The 24,268-nt window shown below is 37.0% G+C and overlaps 1 protein-coding gene across 1 annotated transcript; it reads right to left on the bottom strand.

The window, feature by feature from the left end:
• Window positions 1–5,902: 5,902 nt before the first annotated feature.
• On the bottom strand, window positions 5,903–8,229 carry LOC104216776 (GDSL esterase/lipase At2g40250). The gene is made up of 3 exons (XM_009766904.2): window positions 7,470–8,229; window positions 6,803–7,076; window positions 5,903–6,264 (listed from the first exon to the last, which is right to left on the bottom strand). Exons 1-3 carry the CDS (start codon window positions 8,085–8,087, stop codon window positions 6,071–6,073), a joined length of 1,086 nt encoding a protein of 361 aa, XP_009765206.1. The 5' UTR covers window positions 8,088–8,229; the 3' UTR covers window positions 5,903–6,070.
• Window positions 8,230–24,268: the final 16,039 nt, after the last annotated feature.

Raw genomic sequence — 24,268 nt, 5'->3', positions numbered from 1 at the left:
TATAGTGGGCCAATTTACCAAATGAAGTTTCCTTTTCTCTACAGTACTACCCCATATGAAGTCCTTTTGGACTTTATCAATTTCTTTTAGGGTTTTTCTGGGGAGGAGGGTGTATTGTATGTAATGGTTTGGGATGGAATTAAGGCATGATGTCGCAAGGGTTGTTCTTCCTGCCAAACTAAAGAACTTCATTTTTCAGGATGCAAGTTTGATTCTCATCTTATCAATGAGGAATTGGTAATCCCTAGGTTTTGGGCTATAGTGAAGGATAGGGAAACCCAGGTATGTGCCAAAACTGTTACTACACTTAATACCTAATGAAGTGGTAATGTCACTGATGATTGAGTGGTTGCAATGTTTTTGAAAAAATTATCTTCGACTTAGTAGTGTTGATGCTTTGACTTGATAGAGATAAAAATTGGTCAAGCCCATTTTTAATGGCCTGACAAGATTTAGCATTAGCTCTAGCCATTAGAGAAAAGTCGTCAGCAAATAATAAATGGGAAATTTTTGGATAATTATAACCTAGGGATATGGGGTCTCAATTTTTGATGTCCACTTGATGTTCTATGTATCTGCAGAGCATTTTTAGGCAGAGGATGAAAGATGTAGGGGAGATGGGGTTGCCTTGTCTAATACCTCTACTTGGTTAAAAGTAATTCGTAACAGCTCCGTTGACTAAGATTGCTATTTTACTGGTAGAAATGCAACTCAGCAATAATTTAGAGAATTTTGGAGGAAATTAAAGAAATCCAGGGTGTGACAAATAAAAGACCATTCAAGACGATCAAAAGTCTTTTCCAAGTTAATTTTTAGAATCATATGGCCTTGCTTGCCTTTTAGTTTATTGAACTTAGAAATCATTTCCTGGATGATGATAGCGTTATCAGATGCTCTTCTGTTTTTCATAAAGCTAGTCTGATATGGGCTTATCAGTTGATCTAGGAAAGGTTTAAGATGATTGGCTAGAATCTTGGTGATTATTTTATAGATAGTGTTGCATAAGTCAATGGGTCTGAAGTTTTTAATGTTACGCATTATGGATTTTTGGAATGAGGCATAGAAATGTTTTGTTAATATCCGGAGGGACTTGCTAGTTGTTAACGATATCATGACAGAGATTACTGACAGAATTCCCTATATGGAACCAATATTTTTGAAAGAAGAAGGGATGTAGACCATCTGGACCAGGAGACTTGAATGGTTTGAACGAGAAGACTGCACTTTTAATTTCATTATCAAGGAGGGGGTATCTAGATGATCTAGGTTAATCAAATTACATCTGGATTGAGTATTTAGGGGGGTTAGACCAGGTAGAGTGAGTATGAGAAGAGGTAAATGAAAAGATGAAGTAATTTTGGACATGAGACAAAATAAGACTATGATCATTTATCCAGTTACTAACTTCATCTTTGAAGAAAGTAATTTTGTTTCTTCTTTTTCTATTGGTGGCAGAGACATGGAAGAATTTTGTATTGGTGTCTCCATCATTAAGCCACATTATCCTTGACCTAAGTTTCCAGTAGTCCTCTTCTATTTTTAGAATATCATTGAACTCATGTTGAAGATCTAATTCTAAGTTTTTAAGGAAAGAGCTGGTAGCATAGCTATTAGAAGATTGGATGCCTTGGAGTCTAGCTAAGAGTTTTCTCTTCCTTCCCATGATATTGCCAAAAGTACTGTCTTTCCAAGGTTTAACATTATCTATAAAATTGAAGCTAGCTTTAAAGTAGTCACAGTCATTCTATTTCACCAGTAAGTCTGTGAGTTAAATTTTATCAGTCTAAGTTTTGTTCATAGTCCAAAAGATACCAAATCTTACTCCTCTTTGTATGAATTTTTTGAAAATATGTGGCGGAACTTTTGTGATATTTACAAAATTGGACATATGTCTTTTCAAGTGGCAATGGAGAAATGAGTATGATAATCTTGCATGAAAAATACAAGACAAGTGTTATACACTTGTAATGCTTCAAACCTTTCTTAAAACCTATAAATAGGCATTCAAATTAGGCATTAATCGTCAACAACTTTCCTTTGCTTTTTCGTTCTTCACCATCTTCCCTTTGTTGTCTTTCCTTCTCAAAATTTAGTAGTCTATTTTTTTTTGTTCCCCTTATTTAAATAGTTGTGTTTGTAATTTAATATTATGTTGATTTCTGTATTCTCTTAAGTAGAGGTAACCTTGTTTAATCCTAGGAAAGCATTTCACGCTGCTGAAATAGTTTCTTAGGATAGTGCCCAACACGACTCAAGCTAATTCATGTATCTGCTTACAAATAATATTATTACAGTATTATTGTTATTTTCCAGTGTTATTTTACTATAGACGAAACCTTAAATTACTATGTGTAACCATATGAGCGAAAGAGAGCTAAAGATAAACATTCTAGTACCTTTTTTTTAAATAACATTCTTGTACTTCATTCGGTGATAGTAGGCTTTACTTTTATATCCTTACCAATTGTCAAATTATTTCTGATTCTTAACTAGTCTAATTCAAAATTTAATCTCTCATTATCATGCGTCCCATTATTGATTTAAATCTGGCACCAGTTATTGTGTATTAGTTATGAAGATTTTATATCGCAAACCAAACGTTGTATCAAAGTTGATTTTCCTTTTTTTTTTCTCTTTTTCGTCCTTCACCAATTAGTCCATAAAACTGCTGGATAATGTAAATGCAAGTCCTAAAGCTGAAGTTGTCAAAAAAGTTGGTTACTCTAAATTTTCTGAATCATTATTACTAATTCTATAATTTTTAGGCGTATATAGTTAAAAGGGAGCAAGTTATTCTCATATAGACCTTCTGAATTTTGGCAGCTCAGCTGATTGTAATACCACTGTCACGACCCGAATTTCTCACCATCGGGATCATGATGACGCCTAACCTTTCAGTTGCTAGGCAAGCCAAGATATAGAAATTAAATACACTAACCCATTAAGCAATTCACTAGATGACAATAATTTGAATCACAAAAAATTAATGAAGTACGGAAGTTTATAATTACCCAAATACTTATACACGACTATCCAAAAATAGGTGTCACAATTCACAAACTTCTAAGAGTCACTACAATTACCGTCTGAAAGGAAATAAAACTGTCTTAGAATTAAAGTAAAAACAGTAAACTGGGATAACTGGAAGGGGACTCCAGGGTCTACGAATGCCGGCAGATCTACCTTGGGTCTCCTGTAGGACTGAAGGCAGCACCTCAACTCGGGCCAATACCAAAATCTGCACAGAAAGCGCAGAGTGCAGTATCAGTACAATCGACCCTATGTACTGGTAAGTGTCGAGCCTAACCTCGGCGAAGTAGTGACGAGGCTAGGACATGACAATACATGAACCTGTGTAGTTAAATCATATACAAGAAAATAACAACAACTGGAAACTAAGCAGATTATAACGGGAAGGGAAAAAACATGCTGAGGGGAATATCAGATCCTGAAAATAGTAACATTACAGAAATGTAGTAAATAACATGCTTTGCACCAACGAAAGTAATAAACCTCGCAAAACAAGTGCACGACATCACCCTTCGTGCTTTTACTCTCATCCTCACCATAAGAAACAATAGAAACGGCACGACATCACCCTTCGTGCATTAACTCTCTCATAACATGGCACGACATCACCCTTCGTGCATTTATCACTCACAGATTATGGCATGGCATCACCCTTCGTGCATTATCACTCACTCACGGAACATTGCACGGCATCACCCTTTGTGCTTTAACACTCTCCCTCACCAAAACAATGAACAATAATATTAGGGAGACAGAAATATCAGGAACCAACCTTGCTTCAACATTTAATTCCACAATACTAGCCTCAACTCTGAGTCAATACTCAATCAGTATAAGAGTTGCTCAACACATGGAATAACAAGTCTAAACATGAAATATATGATCAAAGAGTACAATAGTTACAAGAATAAGACTAACTCGCATGCTATGACCCGACAACAACTCATAGATACTCGTCATCTTATCTATACGTTGTACTCAATATCAAAACACATAGCAAATAGGCAAATAATACCTAATCCCTCAAGCCAGGGTTAGACCCAACACTTACCTTGCCTCTATGGGCCACTCAAAGCTCAATCACAGCTTTTCCCTCCACACAAGCGTCCAGACCAATAGAATCTAGCAAATTACCAACCAAACGATTCAATTTAAGCCTTAAGAACGACCCACGATAGCAAGGAATTCAATTTAGGTCATTTTTTAAAAAGTCAACAAAAATTAACACCCGGGCCCGCTTGGTTCAAACCTGAAATTCGGACCAAAATCTGATTACCCATTCACCCCCGAGCCCGGATATGCAATTGATTTTGGAATCTGACCTCAACTTGAAGTCTAAATCCCCAAATTTTAAAATTCCTAAGTTCTACCTCAAAAATTCCCAATTCCACCATGAAAACCCTAGATTCTAGGATGAAATCTTGTAAAAAGATGTAAAAGAGTGAAAGAAATAAGTTAAGAATCACTTACTTATGATTTGGGGAAGAAGAAGTGTTTGAAAATCGCCTCTTATGTTTTAGGATTTGAAAAATTGAAGAATGAATGAAAAATCTGGCTTATATAGCACCCTCTTATCCTCACTACGCGGTCTGCGAAGTTCCCATAGCGGCCACATTCATCCATCGCGGTCCGCGAATTTCCCACCGCAACTGCACTTTCAAGATCCGAGACCTGCAACTCTGCAACTATCCAACACCAGATTTTTTCTGAGTCTAGACATCTGGTAGCCTATCCGAAACTAAGCCGAGCCCTCGGGGCTCCAAACCTATCAAACACACAAGTCTTAACACATCATATAAATTTGATCGGGCAATCAAATCCCCAAAATAACACCTAGAACTACGAATTTAGCACCACATCGCATGAAATTTACAAGAATGTTTCAAAACTCTTATTTCTCAACCAAAGGTCCGAATCACGTCAAATCAGTCCCATTTCTCACCAAATTTCACAGATAAGGTATAAATATCATAACGGACCTGTATCGGACTCCAAAACTAAAATACGTGACCGATACCAACAAGATCAAATTCTTTAAATAATTACATTTTCAGGCTTTTTAATTTTCTTCAAAAAATTATTTCTTGGGTTAGAGACCTCGGAATTTAATTCCGGGCTTACGCCCAGTCCCATATTTTCCTACGGACCCATCGGACTGTCAAAATATGGGTCCGGATTCGTTTACCCAAAACGTTGACCAAAGTCAACTAAAATCGCCTTTTTAAGCCAAAAATTATTATTTCCTCAATTTTTCATATAAAAGCTTTCCGAATATATGCCCGAACTGCACATATAAATCGAGAAGAGATAAAATGAGATTTTTAAAGCCTCGAAACACGAAATCGAATTCTAAAACAGAAGATGACGTTTGGGTTATCACAACCGCAGCCTTTCATTTACATGTCGCAGTTATAATCACATAGCGAGTGATCTATTGTAATGTCGCCTTTAAAGTACTGCTACATAGGGAGTTGGTATATCTCAATTACATTAATGTTCGTCTTAATTAAATTATTAGCTTAGATGTAGCAGAAGACGAGATAGTGATCAGGAATAATAGCTTAATTAAAGGTAAGAATCTCAGTTACCTGTTAAGCATTGGAAGTCACAATCTGGCCATCAAATGGTACACAATTTGGCTATCCAATGTCAATCGATATTAATTAATCGGATTATTGGATTTTCTTAATTTTAAGTGGAGACAACCATGTGCCTGCATGTTGTTTATTCTTAGGTGTTGTTGCATACACGTTTCACCAATGTGAATTGCACCACTAGCCCATAACTTAAAAGATGGGCAAAACAAAGGCACTTTAATTTGAAGAACAATAATTCAAATAATAAATGAATTGTGTATATCTCTTCATCTAATTCAAGAGCCAGTGACTCTAATATTACGTTTAACCATGGTATAAAAGAATATCAAATTTTAGAAATTCTATCGCTAAACAAAAAAGGAGAAGAAATCCCTTGTTATAATAAGAATCAAGTTCATTCCACTATTCTAAATCTAATGACCATTTGTCATAATCGACCCCAATTAGTCAACAAGTTGGGGAAGCACAGTCCTCTGGAAAATATGAACAAGATATTCATTAGTTGCTTGTGTAGGATGAACAGCATCCCAAAGGAGATATCTTGAAGGATTAGCACATGTTGGATTAAACTCATTGCATAAAGGACCCATCTCTAACGAACCTGTTCCACAGCAACCTTCAAGGATATGATCATACCCTATTTCAAAATAAAGAAAAAACAAGAAAACAAATCATCCAAGTTACTTGTCCAACGGGATAATCAAGGGGTGCTTGATATAATAGAGTCATCTTTTCGGGAAATCTTTTCTTTTTCGAATAATTAAACTAAATCGCTGTTCGTCCTACCGATTAAATTGAATATATATATATATATATATATATATATATATATATATAAAATCCGTGTACGATCTATATATATACCAGCTATGACAAGTAAACAGTAAATCTGATCGACTATTTGGTAATCAATGTAATAATAACTACTTGCTCAATAATAATTATCACCTAGACATTATTATTAGTCTTGAGGCTCAAACCTTTTATAAAATGTCTATTTATTAATGTTTTTACAATTTTTAATATTTCTTGTTTCCAAAAAATATTTTATACGTACTAACAAAACACCAAAAAAGTATTTTTCAGAAATTTTCCATTGAATATGACTTTTATCATACCGGACATGCATCAAACACAGATCATTGTTTGTAGGATGAAGTTAAATTTAATCTTACCGTAGTCTGATGGTTTTTGAATAATGTCCAAAAGGGGATTGTAGACATCCGCATACACTAGCTTGGAGCCAGAGAGTGTAGGTCGCAACGTGGATATGAGGGCTTGAAGCTTTCTGTTATAACTCTGCGACTCAATATTCTGCTGCTGTACGCACACACGCTGAAACATATGAATGCTCGGTAGCAAACTATTAATGGTGACTTGCACAGGCAAGCAGCCAATTGGTGGAAAACCTACCACAGCAATTTTTCTTGCTCCCATTTTATACAATTCCTATCATAAATACCAAAGTTACGTTAGCCTGCAGGAAAAATTTACTCAATGTTTACACTAATTCAATAAATACATAACATGTTGTTAGACTATATCTATATACAAAGACACACGCATAAGAATTTAAGGAAAGAAAATCCATGTTTTTTCTACTTTTTACCTTTTTTCGTTAATTTTCCTTTTAATTTTGAGCGCATTAAAATTATTTCAGGTTGATGACATGCAAAATTAATTGACGGGTTAAACCACCGAGTATAGTGAGATGGATCAACTCCCTTCATCCTTAACTAAAAGTCTGGATTCAAGAATGCAAGAACTCTTATGGGAGCCAATACAAATCCAGATTAGTTAGGCCAATAGGTTTTAAACCTACACGAAAACAGTGAGACTTACATTGACAAAAGCCTCAAGTCTATTGAGTAGAAAATCATGGTAGCCTGACAAAGAAATATATCTTCGAGTTGGCAAGTCATAAAAATTAAACAACATGTCATTCGTTCCAGCAGAAATCATAAACAAAGCCTTTTCAACTATACGTTCAGCTTCCTTTCGCCCTACAATTTTTTGCATTCTCTTCAAGGCTTGCTCAAAGTAATTCAACTGATCCACCATTGACAGCACATGATTTTCCTTGGCAGTAAGTTCATCCAATCCTGAACCACCCGAAGCAAAACTGACTCCAGTTAACAAGTCTTTGTCAGAGACCTTAGGATCTAAATAAGCTGGTAATAGTTGCTTTATTCCCAACTGTGAAACTAAAATATCTGTTGTCAATTTCCCATTAGAGAATCTCCCAGTTGGAACTTGGCCGGGAAAGTCTTTACCATATGGCCAATGATTGGCACGGAAAAGAGTAGGAAGAGAATTGTTATTACCAGGGTCAAAAACGGAGTCACCAAAAGCAAAAATTGCAGTTATATTTGTAGAAGATGCATTACTTAGATGGGGTTGAAAGAAAAGATTGAACAACGGTATTAGAAAAAAGAATATTAGTGTTGTTTTCGCCTGCATCTTACGTAGCCTTTACTTTTCCTAGTATGCGGAGATCAAGAGTAAACGGAGGAATTTTTATAATAATGAAAAGAGAAGTTCGGGTTAAATTGGGACACAAATACCTTGCTTTTAGGATCAGATCATGATCTGGGAACAAACGAGTTCGTGTTGAACTAAAACTAAAATACTGTGTCTTTAATTTAAGTAGGATTAGTTATCTATCTTGAAGCGTACGTTTTTTCTTTTATCTTTTTCTTTTGTAGATTGTTTACTTGAAGGTAGGGTCAAGTACTCAGGTTAGCTATCTAAACAAATCAAGCCAACTTAAAGGAGCTTTTCTATAAAGCTTAATAATATAAGGATACATGACTGGTACGAATAGAGCACAACTCTTATGTCAAGATATTCTGCATATATATGATTATTAGTTTTAGAGATTTAGAGGGTGTTTGGCTAAGCTTATAAGCCGGTCAAATTGGCTTATAAACACTTTTTAGCTTATCTACGTGTTTGGTAAAATTAAAAGTGTTTATAAGTTAAGTGCTTATAAGCCAAAAATAAGCCAAAAGCCATAAGTTAGTCTCCCCCAACCTATCCTTAAAATACTTCTTTTTAAAACAAAATTCTTCGTATACCCAGTTCTTCAACTGCTTATTGTTTATTTCAGCACTTTTATCCAAACATGTAACTGCTTATTTTTTAAATCAGTTTCAGCACTTAAAAGTGCTTTTCAGCACCTAATGCTTATCAGCTACTTTAAATCAGCTAATCCAAACGAGCTCTTAGTTTACACTTGCTCTCCATTTTGAATGATTTCAGTATTTAATTTGTTCCAGTTCATGAATAGAACTATTAATCGTGAGGAAGTTGAACGATTTTCTTTTTCGAACATTTAAAAACTATCTTTAACTACAATAAATGTTTAATTTATAATTAATACTTTAAGAATACATATAGTTTATTTCCGAAAAAGTAAGAAACTAATATTCGGATTAACAATACAACTGTAACATGATGACTCTTATAGTACGGACTCTTCCATTATTTAAGGGATAGGTCGTTAGGTAGGATGTATGAGGAGAAAATAATACATGTATTGGTTTTGGTATTATTAATTCCTTATTTGGCAGCATTTTTCAAGCTATGTATAACTAATACATGTATTGATACCATGACTTTGATACATGGATAAACATGTATACACCCCTATACAATGCATATTATTTTTAATACATCAAACCAAAAAGTGGATAAGAAATAATTTCAGCATTATTAATCCTAAAATTACTAATTCTAGTATTACTAATAAATCTATCCAATATTGTTCTTATACACCCTAGCAAACGATCCCTTATTGTAACAAATGAATATAAATTGCTTCCATATTATATTGCCATATCGTAGTTGTGTTTATCTTACCTCTGTAGTCTGTTGATCGTTGCATTAATGCCACACTCCATCCTTATATATGTTTACCCGTAAAATGGTACAGTTGAATTTGCAACGTGGTTTATAGACAAACGAATCGATTTGATTCCAAAATGATAAATAAATTAAATAAAATACAAGATTTAGCGTTGAAATCGATATAAGACAATAAATAGCTTGGTTACGGGAACAGAGCTTCCAAAGACAGTAATAAGAATATCAATAGATAGCAAAATAAAGTATTATTGAGCTTTTGAATAGTATGCAACATAATTTTGTCAGAAATTAGTGTTCTCTACAATGGCTGTTGAAGTCACTATTTATAGCTGCATCTAGGGCACAAGGTCCTAGGATCAAGCCCCTCTTAGATGATAATTATGGGGGCTATTGATGAATGTGTAACGGCAGGCTATGAGTGCAAAAATTCTCTATGATGGATTGTATATTTAATACTGAAGAATATTCCTCATTGAATATTATCGGGGGGCAAACATTCGTTTGTCTTTATTAGCAATATTCCGCTCCAGTCATGGTTTCTACTTGACTCGCTTTCTGTCTGCCTCTGATTCTACGTATTACTCTATTATTCAAATATTTAATGTGAACCTACTTTACCCTATACTGATAGTCCTCTTGCTTTCCGGTGGCACATCTTTGTGTCATCGGAAAGTTGGTGAAGATACCTTCCTTGGCGGAAACTTTTCTGACCCCTCTGCAAAGTTTCTGACGCTTGATTAGATGCACGTCTCTCCGCATTTAATGCCCCGAACACGCGTCACTCCACGATTTAGCAATACGTTTACCGGTTCCCGAGGTAATCATAGCCATAATTTTTGCCGCCTATTTCTTTACTTATACGCCTCATTCTTCTTCTTTTACACTTCACAGTTTTTCAAACTCTCTCAACTTCTCTACACTCAACTCTTTCTTACTTTTACTCTTCTTTAATATTCTTCTTTAAATAATTCTTAGTTCCTTCCCTAACCATGGCCTCCTCCTCCAAGAACTCATGTTCTTAAAACAATAAAGAAAGCACTGATGATGCCGCCTCCCCCCGGTAAGCACCATCATTCCCCGAAGGCTCAGTACAACCAAGGATTCTGAAGAGAAGATTCCTTATACAAACTCTCGTACATGGGCTGTGGGCGTGTAGCCTTCTTCCATCCGTTCTTCTAGCATTACTACTATGAAGGAGGGTTGTGGTTGCTATGATTTGAACATCATCGCTGAGGATGTGGTGGAATGAGTAACCTTCCCTAAGAAGGGTATTATGTACGTTTACACATACCCCTTCACATTGGGCTCATTCTCATTGAGCGGGGGACTTGATCCCGTAATCCTAGAATTCTACTTCCGGTATCAAGTCTGCTTGGCAAGGTAAGCCCTTATATATGATGGACAATAGCTTTCTTTTGCGGCTATGCTAGGAGACGAGGGAAGAGCTCTCCTTCACTCAGATGATGAACCTTTACTCTCCCAAGATTTTTCATGGGGAGTAATAAACATTAGCAAATATGGACACAATGCTTTGCTCACCATCATGGATGATGACATCAAATGTGGATGGATGAAGGGGTTTGTTATAGATGCCACCATGGATATCATCCTAGTCACAAATCCATCTTTTCCTGAGTCATGGATTCGTACACGTAAGTTCAACGTCTGTCTTTTCTCCAATTAAAGGTTGTTTCATGCTGTTAGTGATCATTCTCTTTTCATTATTTCAATAACTCGGTAGATGCCACCAAGGGTTGAAGGCTTGGACTAGTGGGTCCAAAAGATTTTGGATATTACCACGCTTGAGACCCATTAAGGGAAAGAACTGACCCTCAAATATGGGTAGAAAGCCAAAAATCATGGTAAGTTGATTCTCGAAACTAATCTTGTTTTTACCTCATGTATAAGAAAACTGGTTAACTTCTTTTTTCGTTGAATTCAGGTCTTCCGCAGGGCTCTATTACCATCTCGAGGAGGACATTTTCGCTGATCCCGCATAGGCTGCGAGGTTGCTGAAGGAGGCCTTTACCCGAACAGGTACCATCGGATCCACTTCTAGTGTAGGTGCTTCCTCTCGGAGTCCCCGACCGGAGAGAAAGCAACCAAAAAGGCGGCGCTCCTCCTATGCCGAGGGCACAAATAAAAAAGGTGAAGAGCATCACGCCCGAGCTAGCCGCAGCCACTGTCACGCCCCAAACCTGGAGAGGCGTGGCTAGCACCCGGTGTCGTAGTAGCCCGAGCGAACCACTCTGTAACTCATTCATTCATTTTGTAACTATCATAGGCCTACATGGTCACAACTCGTAATGTACAATTGTAAGTGGGCAAATATTATATTAATGAACCATCGTTCTTAAAACATGAATACATATGGGCCGTCAAGTCCTCTGACATACTGTACAATCTGAATCTCTGTCTAAAAAGTCTCTAAGATTAACTAATATCAAAGAGGACAGGGTAACGGCCTACCCATAAGTCTGTACCAAAATTCTGACACAATGACTCATAGACTCGGCTGCACTCCAAATGAGGTGGATTCTTACAGATCCTTCGCTGAATGCCAATCTCGTCTAATATGAGGATTCGTCAAACCGATTTATATATATATATATACCTGGAGGCATGAATGCAGCGTCCCCAACAAAAGGACGTTAGTACGAATAATGTACTGAGTATGCAAGACATGTAAATAAATATATAAAGAGCATGGAATAAACATGAAGTAAAGGACTCAACCTGTAAGCCTGGATAACTCTGTAAATCATGAAGTACTTATAATGTCATGCATATGCGTATAAATGTTATGTCGTGCATAGGTCTGTACGTACATAACATCATAAAGCCTCTGAGGGCATCCCATCATATCATCTTAGCCACTGTGGGCAAAATCATCAACGTATACCAGCTGATCAGGTGGTGGTGCGTATATAACGCCATAACCTTTTCCTATATCCCATATACATATATTTATATATATACACGTATATAATGTCATCTGGTGCCACTGTGGGCAACATCATCAATGTATACCAGCTGATCAGGTGGTGGTGCGTATATAATGCTATAACCTCATAATATACATATATACGCGTATATAACGCCATCTGGTCATGGGTCAATGTAAATGAATGCAATGCATGATAAGTACGTTAATAAAATCTTTTGGAGTGTCATAAAACCATTATGCCTTTGAATAATATCATGAAGTAAACTTTTTTCAACTTACATATTTTTCTGAGACCCATGAACATGTGATAAAATAATAGGACACATGGAAATTCAAGAATATAGGTACCTCTAATACTTCTATGAATAGAGCCATTTATGGAAGTTGTGCATTTGCTCGTTTCGTTCGTGCCATATAGATCATGCCAAAAAGAAAGAAGGGATAGCCTTAACATACCTGAGCCGATTCTCTTGACAATCCCTCTAATATACGTCAATTACGGCAAATCATGTAACGACGGATTGAAGTAGGGAAAAATCCGTGTGATATTCTTGAGAAAGATTATATGCTAGGTGTGCGAGTACTGGGCTTGGGTGTGACCACGAGGAAGACAGTATCTTTTGCTGTAGAGATAGGACTTGGAAGAGGGCACTCAATGTTGGGGGCAGACATATCTTCCAACACAGTCTATTCTGTGATGACAGGAATGGTATTTGATTTTGTTGTTTACCTTCTTTGGAAAACCTCAGCGATGGGTCAGTCCCTCTATGGATGAAAACATGCATCCGGCGCTCAAACCATAATTAAGGGAAAGTAGATTCACTTAACAGAACCACATGTATTAGGTAATACTTTTACTTACCATAAAACCAAGAAGAAAAATAAAAAGAAACCCTCCATGTATTAGTATTTTGTTGCAAACTTCAAAGTAATCTTCTGTTATCTTCATGATGAGTGTCATTGGTATATGCTATAGTTTTTGGAGCATTGAACATTTAAAGTTTTTTTTCCACGTTGAATAATATAGCCTTCTCTTTTTCTAGATCCTCTTGTGCTGGATAAATTGCTTGAAAGCTTTCTGACGCTGTACTCTGTGGTTTTTAAAATTGTGGTAATGGTAATAGTTTTATCCAAAAGTTCTCCTAACATGCCATCAATATTTAAAGACCAATGAGTCATTGCATCTTAAGTCCTTTGTGGCCACCTTACTTTGTGAATTAAAGAGTCATTTGGTTGATTATCTCATGCTTCCACATTTGGGGTGGGGTGGGAAAAGTTTAATTTTTATCCACTTATTAGGTGATTAGGTAATGTTCGACCCGTTATCGAGTAATTAACTAATTACTCGCATAATTAAGAATTGTTTCAAATTACTTAAAATTCTACTTATTTTTAATATATTTATACATCCTACTATCATGGTCATATGGTACCATATAAAATAAATACATACACTATTATTTTTATTAAAACATCCATGTAAAAATATACATATTTTCTCATCTTATAATTTTCCTAACCTCATATAAAGAGTACAAATTTACGTACGCTTAATTCTTAAAAGGGTAAAAAGATAACCTTCTTTTCTTGTGAGAAAATAATTTCTATCTTTACAATAAAGAAAATCTCATAAACGTTTCTCATATTATGTGTATAATTTAAAACATATACGAAAGTAGTAATATTAATAACTATATAAAATTATATTCTTCAAGCCATTTTTTTTCAAAAATGATCCACTCAAAATACCATGTAATATATATATATATATTTCTGGAACCAATTTTTATGTTATGTTATAATATAGGGAAATTACATAAGTTGGCACCCGAACTATGGCCCAAATCCCGCTTACACACTTTCTGTGGACCATAATAACCTTACACACGCAACCTTTCTAAAGTGTGCCTAGTACACACCTTCTTTGACCAGGTCTAAGCGTGTGTAATACAAACTGGACCAAGCGCGTGGACACTATTTCAAGACAATTTCTGTCTTTAATAAACGGTCAAAAACACATTCCAATGACCCTTTTTAAAAGATTAAAAGGGCCTTAACCCATTTCTATCTATATACTAACCCAATTTTCATCTTCTTCTTCCTCCTTGAAAGCTCTAAATTGAAGAAAATTTTATCTTCTTAAAGCCAAAATTTATTCCTCTTCTTGAAGCTCGAAGCCAATATTACAGTCTTCTTCTATTCTTCCTTCTCTTTTTTGACATAAGGGTTAAATTTCTAGGGCTCAATTTTAAGATTTGGGAAAATGCATAATCTGAGAAAATTTTGCTATTATGGTGAAGAAGCTGTGGTGATACAGTCATGGAGTGTTGATAATCCGGGTCGTCGATTTTACGGATGTCCATTTTATGAGGTAAATATCAATTGTACTTTTCTAATCGATTTTATATTCCGTAATAATTTTGTCTCTTCAATATTTCAGAGGACAGACGATCGGCATGTAATTTCTTTATGTGGTTTGACCCCCCAACTCCAGAGCACTTGAAAATGGTGATTTTGGGGCTGCTGAAGAAGAAGAGTGCGTTTGATGCATTGTTGAAGGAAAATAGAAACCAAAGAAATTGGAGGAGATTGTGTGTGCTGATTTTAATTGCAATTGTGTTGAAGTTGATTGTGTTAGGTAGTTATAAAGATTGTTATATAGTGTAAGAAAATGAATGAAGTTTTTTGGTAGATTTTGTATCCCTTTGTTAGAAATGAATGAAATCTTTTGGCAATTGTTAATGTTGTTTTGTTTGAGTTTGTTGCTGTGTGAGTTAGAATGATTTTTTTTGGCAATTGTTAATGTTGTTTCGTTTGACTTTGTTGCTGTGTGAGTTGATAGTACAGTTAAAATACACCTCAAATTGTGACTGATAAAATACTGAAACACAGTCAATTAATGGCTGATATACAACTCAAATGCTGAAATTTTCCAGAAATAACAGCATACAAAAATGACAGCACAAATGCTTAACAACATACCAAAATAACAGCATTCATACAACACTAAAGACACATCTGCCCAGAAATTATCAAACAACACTAAAAATATATTTCATCATAGAATAAAGGTGTTTATTACAATCACCTAATAGCAGCAGCCTGCCTTAACAAAAATATACGCTGCCCAGTTTTACAACATACCAAAATAACAGCAGGTTGCCTTAACAAAATAACAACACTAATAACAAACCTAAATAGCAGTTCCAAATTAACCTAACAGCAGTTCCAAAATAAATTACAGTTCCAAAGGGAAATTACAATAGTTCCAAAATAAATTAATAGTGACAATAACAGAATTCAGTGGTTGTTCTGGGATGGCTGGGATGATGAACTTGCTTGACTTAAATTGGATTGAGATGTGGCAGTTCTGGAACAAGTTGCAGCAGTTCTTTCAAGTTGTCTTCTAGTAATGGCTGGTCTACCATTCCATTTTACACCACTTCTTGGCTTGTATGCACACTCCAGAATATCTGTCGAGGACCTCTTTTCACGACCATGAGAGACCACTCTTGGCTTACCTCCACCAGACTGCCAAAAATAGAAAATATTCAGTAAAGTTGTTAAAGCAAACAATATATAAAATTAACTTTGAACTACTTACAGAAAAACTTGTGAACCCACTGCTTGATTGAAATAGTCCAAACCCAGAACTTCCCCTACCACTACCAGTTCTTCTTCCTCTACCAGCAGCAGCAGGGGCAGACGTAGTTGGAGTACCAGTTCCTCTTCCTCTACTAGCAGCAGTTCCTCTTCCTCTACCAACAGCAGCAGGGGCAGAAGTAGTTGGAGTTCCTGTTCCTCTTGCTCTGCCTCTTCCTCCACATCTTTGGATATATGAAGCATTTGCTGGAGTAGAATCTGCAGGCCTTACAACTCAGACACATTTTGAAAGTCATAGATCCTAGTGTAGTTCATTAGTTAAATAAGAGACAGTAAATCCACATCTACATCTAAGTCAATGTTTGACTACCACCCACATAACGAGCAAAGTTACCAGGAACTAATACCCCATCATGGTACCACCTGAGGGTAATGATTTTAAAAGACATTATCTGCAAACAAATAAGGGACAAATAAATGGATTTTTCACATGCAATAATTGAAAATAAAGAACTACAGATGAAATATAAAAGTGGAGACAAAGACAAGAGCATATCACATTGTTCAAAGCAATGGTATTACAATAATCAGTTAAACCCTAACTTTACACACGGTTTGCAAACACAAGACAAATCTCTTTTATAAAAAAACTATCTGTAAAGGCAACAAGACGACAACTTCACAGTGATATCGATAATGACAAAAGATTCCCCTTTTAAAAAATCCGATAACCCTAAGCAAAATAGAAGAAATTTCAAAAAACCCCTAGATTCAACCCACCCACTACTAAAATAAACGGGTAATGCAAGGAGAAGAAAATTACTAACCTATTAACCGCATAAATCCACCAGAAATCCACGATGAAAGCGTAGCTTGAGATGGTCCCCGGAATCGCCTTTACAGTAGCTCCTTCTAGATGTATCGGATTTTGAGTACTGACTTGGGTAAGTTTGGTTTTAACGCTTTTACCTTGTGGGTCGGGTAGGGTCGGGTAGGGTCAGTTAGGGTCGGGTAGGGTCGGGTTAGTTATTATAAGGTAATGGGTTAAAATTATGTAAAGTCAAACGCGTGACATACACGGATGTCTTATTAACAGGATCTGGTCAAAGGAGGTGGGTACTAGATACACTTTAGAAAGGTTTCTTGTGTAAGGTTATTATGGTCCACAGAAAGTGTGTAAGGGGGACTTGGGCCAAAGGTTGGGTGGTAAACTATGTATTAAGCCTATATATATATATCAAGGTTATTAAACTTACGGGGTGTAACATCCTTCCCCATTTTAGAACATTCGTCCTCGAATGTTAACTCCTAGGGATTTGCAAAATTTTCAGTAGGGTCTCCTCTGTAAATTAAGCTTAAAACCCAAACTATATCTGAAGTCTCGACTATTCACAGCCTTTTGTACTTGAGTATCTCGTATCTTATTCACATTTACCTTACTTAATTTTATTAGTAATGTTTAATTTGATTATGGTAGCTTCCCTTTTTTTTTATTGAGTTCTACAGCCCAGAGAAAATAAAATTAATATATAAGTCTTAATGTTATTGGATAAACTGGTAGCGTTGGCTTTTACTTTGTTACTTACTAATACTACAACAACTGGTCAACTATTGAATTCTTATTTTGACTATTGTAGCGTCTTCTTTTTTTTTTTTTCCTTTTACGAGTAGTATTGCTTTCGGTCATCAAATAAAATCTCTTTGGTTGACCCAAGAAAATGAGACCACATGAAGACCCTAGATAGAGTAATCTTTGTTCTTACGAGTTCAGGACAAATGGCATGTATATTACGTATTATTTTTATTCATAACCATGATGTTCGAGCTATTTACGTGTACTTCAACTAGATTTACACGGCACCTGCTACCTCTGGTGCATACAAAATCTCGTGATAACTTCATACTGACTTCTTACGATTCAGCTTTACGGCACGATCTGGAAACAAAAGAAACGTAACATTTTCTAAATGCCCTATAGCCTCTCAATTATAAATGTGGCGCGTAACACACCCATAAGTGAGACTCTACTAGGCAACGACTTTGTGAATTCCCTAGGACACGAACTGCTCTGATACCACTTTGTCACGCTCCAAACCTGGGGAGGCGTGGCTGGCACCCGGTGCCATAGTAGCCCGAGCAAACCACTCTGTAACTCATTCGTTCCTTTTGTAACTATGATGTGCCTACATGACCACAACTCGTAATGTACAATTGTAAGTGGGCAAATATATATTAATGAACCATCGTTCTTAAAACATGAATACATATGGGTCGTCAAGGCCGCTGACATACTGTACAATCTGAATCTCTTTTTACAAAGCCTCTAAGATTAACTGACATCAAAGGGGGCAAGGTACCGGCCTACCCATAAGTTTGTAACAAAATTCTGACACGATGACTCATAGACTCGGCTGCACTACGAATGAGGTGGGGTCTTACGGATCCTTCGCTGAATGCCAATCTCATCTACTATGAGGGCTCGTTAAACTGATTATGTTACAGTTTATGAGCTCGTTACAGTATATATATATACACACACACACACACACACACACACACACCTGCATGCATGAATGCATCGTCCCCAACAAAAGGACGTCAGTAAGAATAATGTACTGAGTATGTAAGGCATGTAAATAAATATATAAAGAGCATGGAATAAACATGGAGTAAATGACTCAACCTGTAATAAAGAAAATCTCATAAACTTTTCTCATATTATGTGTATAATTTAAAACATATACGAAAGTAGTAATATTAATAACTATATAAAATTATATTCTTCAAGCCATTTTTTTTCAAAAATGTTCCACTCAAAATACCATGTAAATATATATATATATATATATATATATATATATATATATATATATATATATAACAGTATCAAGGTTATTAAACTTACGGGGTGTAACAGCCATTATGGTGATTGATGATAGGGGTGCCAGTGATAAAGGGGCTTCTCTATAGAGGAGATGACGACCTTCATCGGCTCAACATAATTCTTAATTTGAAAAGCTAGTAACACCAACTTAGGACGACGTCCAAGCTCTCTGGGAGAGTGTGATATAGTGGATGATGCCAATTCTCACTTCCGAGCCCCAATTTATGCTCCCGGTACTATATGACCGAGTATCGGGCCCCTTCCGTCTTTTGTTGATGAGCAACCTACAACCAGCACTACCTTTGCTGCAGCTGCTTCTCATCCGACAACATCGTCAGCTTCATCTCCTCCTACGTGGGTCATACCTTCATCACCAACAACCGCTACATCACCCCCACTAGCCACAGACACTCGAGAGGAGGATGTCCCCCATCCCCAGTCCCCAAACCATGGAAATTTGGGGCATAACATTTGCCCCCTTTGAAGATCCCTAGAGGAGGATGAGCATCTCCCTCTTTGTCTCTACAGAGTGCCATCTGCTATCCCGGCCGGTGGAATTCGCTAATTACCTGAAAGAGAAATATAAGAAGAAAATACACTCTCTTATGGGGAAGTGTATGATAAACAGTGCCATGCACAACGCCGTAGCGGTATGATATTTTTTCCTTTTATATTCTTCTTGTCTTGTTATGACAAGATTTTTGATTTCAGTTTTTGCTTTACAAGCTAACTTCCTTGCTTCCGAGGGCCTTCATAAGTTCATCCTTGATAAAGAAAAACTCACGTCCTAGCAGGATAAAATTGTTGCTCGCCTCCCGACAGTGGAAGCACAAGCTGCCAAAGGGGGTGAGTTGGAGGCTCAGCTATAGTAGAGCGAGCAAGAGGTGATGGCCCTTAGCCAAGAGGCCGCCCTGTTAAATGTTGAATTTCAAGAGGCTAAGGCTAAATGCTCTGTGGTCCAAAATGTTGTTCTTGCTGCTGCAGAGCGCGAGGCTGCCTCTACTGAGAGATTGAACAATTTGGAGGCAACCTAGAACTCCAAAGTTGTACAGGCTATTGCTGTTGTGGAGAAGCGTGTCCAGATGGAAGATAACTATAAAAGGGTCATGGAACACAATAAGGTTCATATCTCCACTATCCGTGACATTGATCTCAGCCTTTAGGCCACAAGATCCAAGCGGAATAGCCTTTCGATCGAGGTTGACCAGCTTAAGTTAGAGCTCCAACATCGAGCAAATTCCCTCACTGTTGTAAAAATACATTCCATGTAAAGCATGAGGAGAAAAACCTTGGAAAAGGCCAAAGTAAGCGTCATTGATTTTGATGCCGAGATCGCCAAGGCTTGTGAGCTGGAGTCAATTGCCCGAAGGTGCCTCCCGATTCGACCTGATGCAACTCACTGTTCTGGTGTCAGTTTTGAATTCTCAAGAACTAAGGAAGAACTTGAAGGGGATGATGATGAAGGCCAAGATCCTGAGCCGGCGGCAGATCAACCTACCTCTCCTAGGGGCACAAACGCTTCTCTTCCCCCAAGTTCTGGCGATGCAGTAGTTTAGTTTTTTTATTTCTTTTCCCTTTGTTTTTCTTTTCATACTTTTCCCTATCTTATGCAAGCTTTGGGTGCATTTTTACCCAATAGCATTTGGATTACAGGCATAAAATCTTTTGGAACCAATCCTTTACCGTGAGGATTTCATAAGATAGGGCCTCTTATGTTTATAGTGCTCTTGAAGAGGACGTCTCTTGTTTATTCCTGCACTATCATTTGAAGTACTTGATTAGCTTCCAAATAACAAAATTATTTCATTGTTTTTACAAGAAACAAGATAAAAATAAAAGGGTTTTACTTTATTCCTCCCATTTTCAAAAGTACATAAGCATTCGTTGCGCTGAAAAGAAATTGCCATTATTTATGGCTAATTTGTACAACTTATTTCTACGGGGCTAGTCGCGCAGTCCCCGATCCCGATGATACATCTTTGTTCCCTATGTTTCGTAGTCCTCATTATGTGGCAGTCAGGTTGTCGTATTCTCATATCATTCCCCAGTGTTCAAATGCGAAAAATGCGAATTGGAACACTGGCAGTCTTGTTTCTTTGCTGATTCCACTAGCGAATGGTTGGATAATCTTTGGTCCGATAGCAAGATTCATTTGTATTTAGGAACTTTTCTACCAATTCAAAGATTATCTAACTATCCCCCAATTGCTTGTAGTGAATGGCCACTCATGAACGGTCGAATAGATTTTGGTCCGATAGCAAGCTATATATATTTCCCATTAAGAACTTTGTTGTCGAGCCAAAGACTATCTAACCATCCCGTAGTGGCTTGTTATTTCCGTGCCTTGTTGTTTAAAGTCTTGTTTCTGCTGATGGTGTTTCCTTCGTAGTATGGTTTCCGTTATTGCCTCGTTAAAAACCTTGCCAGAAAAACCCAACTGGGATAAAAAGTGGACGAAGGAAAAAAGAGTGCAACACATACTTCCAATATAAGTGGTGCCCATCCACAATAGTACTTTTTGAGGTGTGTCACATTTAGTTGCTCAGCAATTTTACTCCGTCTTGATTTTCCAGTTCATATGATCCTTTACTAGTGACAACTGAAATAGGTAGGGGCCTTCCTACGTCGGACCCAGCTTCCCTATGTTGAGCTGTCGGGTGTTTTGAGTCACTTTCCTTGAAACCAAGTCTCCCAATTTGAAGTAACGGAGATTTGCTATTCGATTATAGTATCTCTCCATTCTTTGTTTCTTGGCCACCATCCTTATATACGTCAAGTCCGTGCGTTCGTCGAGCAACTCCAATCTAACCAGCAATGCTTCGTTGTTTGCTTCTTCGTCCGCCCGGAAGTATCTCATGGTAGGTTCTCCCACTTCCACCGGGATCAAGGATTCTGCTCCGTATACGAGAGAGAAAGATGTCTCTCCTATGCTTGATTAGGCTGTCATTCGGTATGCCCATAGCACTCGCGATAACTCTTCGGGCCATTTGCCTTTGGCGGCTTCAAATCTTGTTTGAGATCTTGAATAATCACTTTATTTGTTGATACCGCTTGGCCGTTTGTGCTCGGGTGGTACGAGTAAGATGTGATTCTTTTGATTTTCAAGTCTTCAAGGAATTTTGTGACCTTTGTACCTATAAATTGTGGGCCGTTACTGCATGCTATCTCCTTTGGTATCCCGAACCTGCAAATTATGTTCTCCCACAGGAAATCGACCATTTCGTGCTCGTCGTTTTTTTGGTATGGACTTGCTTCAACCCATTTAGAGAAGTAATCAGTTAAAATCAAAAGAAAACTTAACTTACTAGGAGCTAGCGGCAACAGACCGACTATGTCCATCCCTCATTTCATGAATGACCAAGGCGACAATACCAAATTTAATAGTTCTGCTAATTTATGCACCAACGGTGCTTGGCATTGACATATGTCGTATTTCTAAACAAATTCCTTAGTGTCTTGTTCCATACAGGGTCAGTAGTATCTTGCCCTAATTAACTTTAATACTAACAAGTTCGTACCTGAGTGATTTCCACAAACTCCTTCGTGAACTTCTCTCATGAAGTAATTATCCTCGGAGGCTCCTAGACATCGGGCCAACGGGCCTTAGAATGATTTTCTATACAACTGGCCTCCCTAGAAGTTGTAACGGGCTACTTTACTGTGGAGTGTCCAGGATGCTTTGGAATCTTTAGGTAGTTTGTCGTGCTCGAGATAGTCGATGATTTTTCATTTCTCCAGCCTAGACCAAATTAGTTGCAGTTACTTCATCATAATCGTCCACATCCAATAACGAATGCATGAGCTGTACGACCGAACCGAAGTCTAATCCTTTCATTTCTATGGACGAGCCGAGATTGTCCAGTGCGTATGCATCTTCATCTCCCATCCCACCCAAACCACCTGACATCCATATGAATTCAGCCCCAACATCATCTAATACACTGCAAAACTCTTCCTCCATCAACTCAAATAACGATATGAATATTGACACAACTGATAAGTTGGGAACTCCAAGACAAGATGCCAATAAATCATACCTCTCTACCTTTCTTTCCAATAATATTACACCTTCAACATCTACCCTAAGTGCTCCACTACACCACCCTATGGTGTTTAATGATGAAATGGAAGCTCCCACTGACCCAACCATTTTCATTCCCTTATCTACTGAAGAAAAGGGTAGAATCTATAAACCATGGCAACATGCATTTATTATAAAATTATATGGTCGAAAAATTGGACATCAACTCCTTAGGCAAAAAATTTATGCCTTATGGAAACCAACTGAAAATCTACCACTTATAGATTTAGGATCTGATTTTTTCCTACTTAAATTCCAGAAAGAGGAGAACAAGATTCATGCTATACAGGATGGACCTTGGTTTGTATTAAATCATTTCCTATCTGTTCGCCAATGGGAACCAAAGTTTATGGCCTCTAAAACAAAGATAAATTACTCTGCTATTTGGCTGCGTTTACCTGAACTATCAACTTAATTCTATGATTTCCAGATACTACAACAAGTGGGAAACAAAATTGGGAAATTATTAACTGTTGATACATGCACCTCTTCGACAACATGAGGAAGATATGCAAGGTTATGCGTTGAGGTACCTTTGGACCAACCATTATGAACTCATGTTTATATTGGAAATCACAAGCAGATTATTTTGTACGAAGGATTAAATTTTCTTTGTACCAAATTTGGTCGGATGGGGCACAATCAAAAAGTTTGTACTTATCTAATTAAAGAAAATAATCCTGATATCTCTATGATGAATCAAGCTATGAACACTAACCCTCATATTATCACCACCAAACTACAAACTACTGATGAATGGAAGACTGTGAAATTTCCCAAGAAGTCAATTAGGAAAATAAACTCCTACAAAGGTAATCAACCTCCAGAAATGCCAGCTTTGTTAGCAAATCCCACAAGCCAATCAGGTATGCATGATAAGGATTTAAACTTGATAACTACTCCTAATACTCTTCCTTTTACTAAATTATCTATTAATCACATTAATACTAGTACTAATCTTAATAAAAATGAACCTACCTCCACATCTTACTCTCTTAATAACAATAAATTTGTTAAGATTTTTCAAAATGACTCTAATGATGATCACTCCTTAATTACACAACCGTCAATCCATACTTCACCCCAACACCCACTCAAGTATCACTACAGCCAACCATTCACTCGGCCCAATTAGAAAAATGCCACACCACAACACCTATCAAAACACATACAAAGAGCCACGTCGCCAATTCCTACATGCAAGGAATACTACCTTTATCAAATACTACTAACTTAGCAACAACACATAACCTACAACA

The sequence above is a fragment of the Nicotiana sylvestris genome, chromosome 5 (assembly GCF_000393655.2).
Source record: "Nicotiana sylvestris chromosome 5, ASM39365v2, whole genome shotgun sequence".
Classification (NCBI taxonomy): Eukaryota; Viridiplantae; Streptophyta; class Magnoliopsida; order Solanales; family Solanaceae; genus Nicotiana; species Nicotiana sylvestris.
The sequence above is the reverse complement of the archived record's forward strand: the minus strand, read 5'-3'. Positions and strand labels throughout refer to the sequence as shown.

Bases quoted from the DNA above. Each gene is read 5' to 3' on its own strand.
- LOC104216776 (XM_009766904.2), bottom strand. From the start codon at position 8,087: ATGCAGGCGAAAACAACACTAATATTCTTTTTTCTAATACCGTTGTTC. The intron at 7,077-7,469 runs GTAAGTCTCACT...TATTTATGATAG, and splicing joins GACTTGAGGCTTTTGTCAAT to GAATTGTATAAAATGGGAGC. The intron at 6,265-6,802 runs GTAAGATTAAAT...ATTTTGAAATAG, and splicing joins TCAAAAACCATCAGACTACG to GGTATGATCATATCCTTGAA.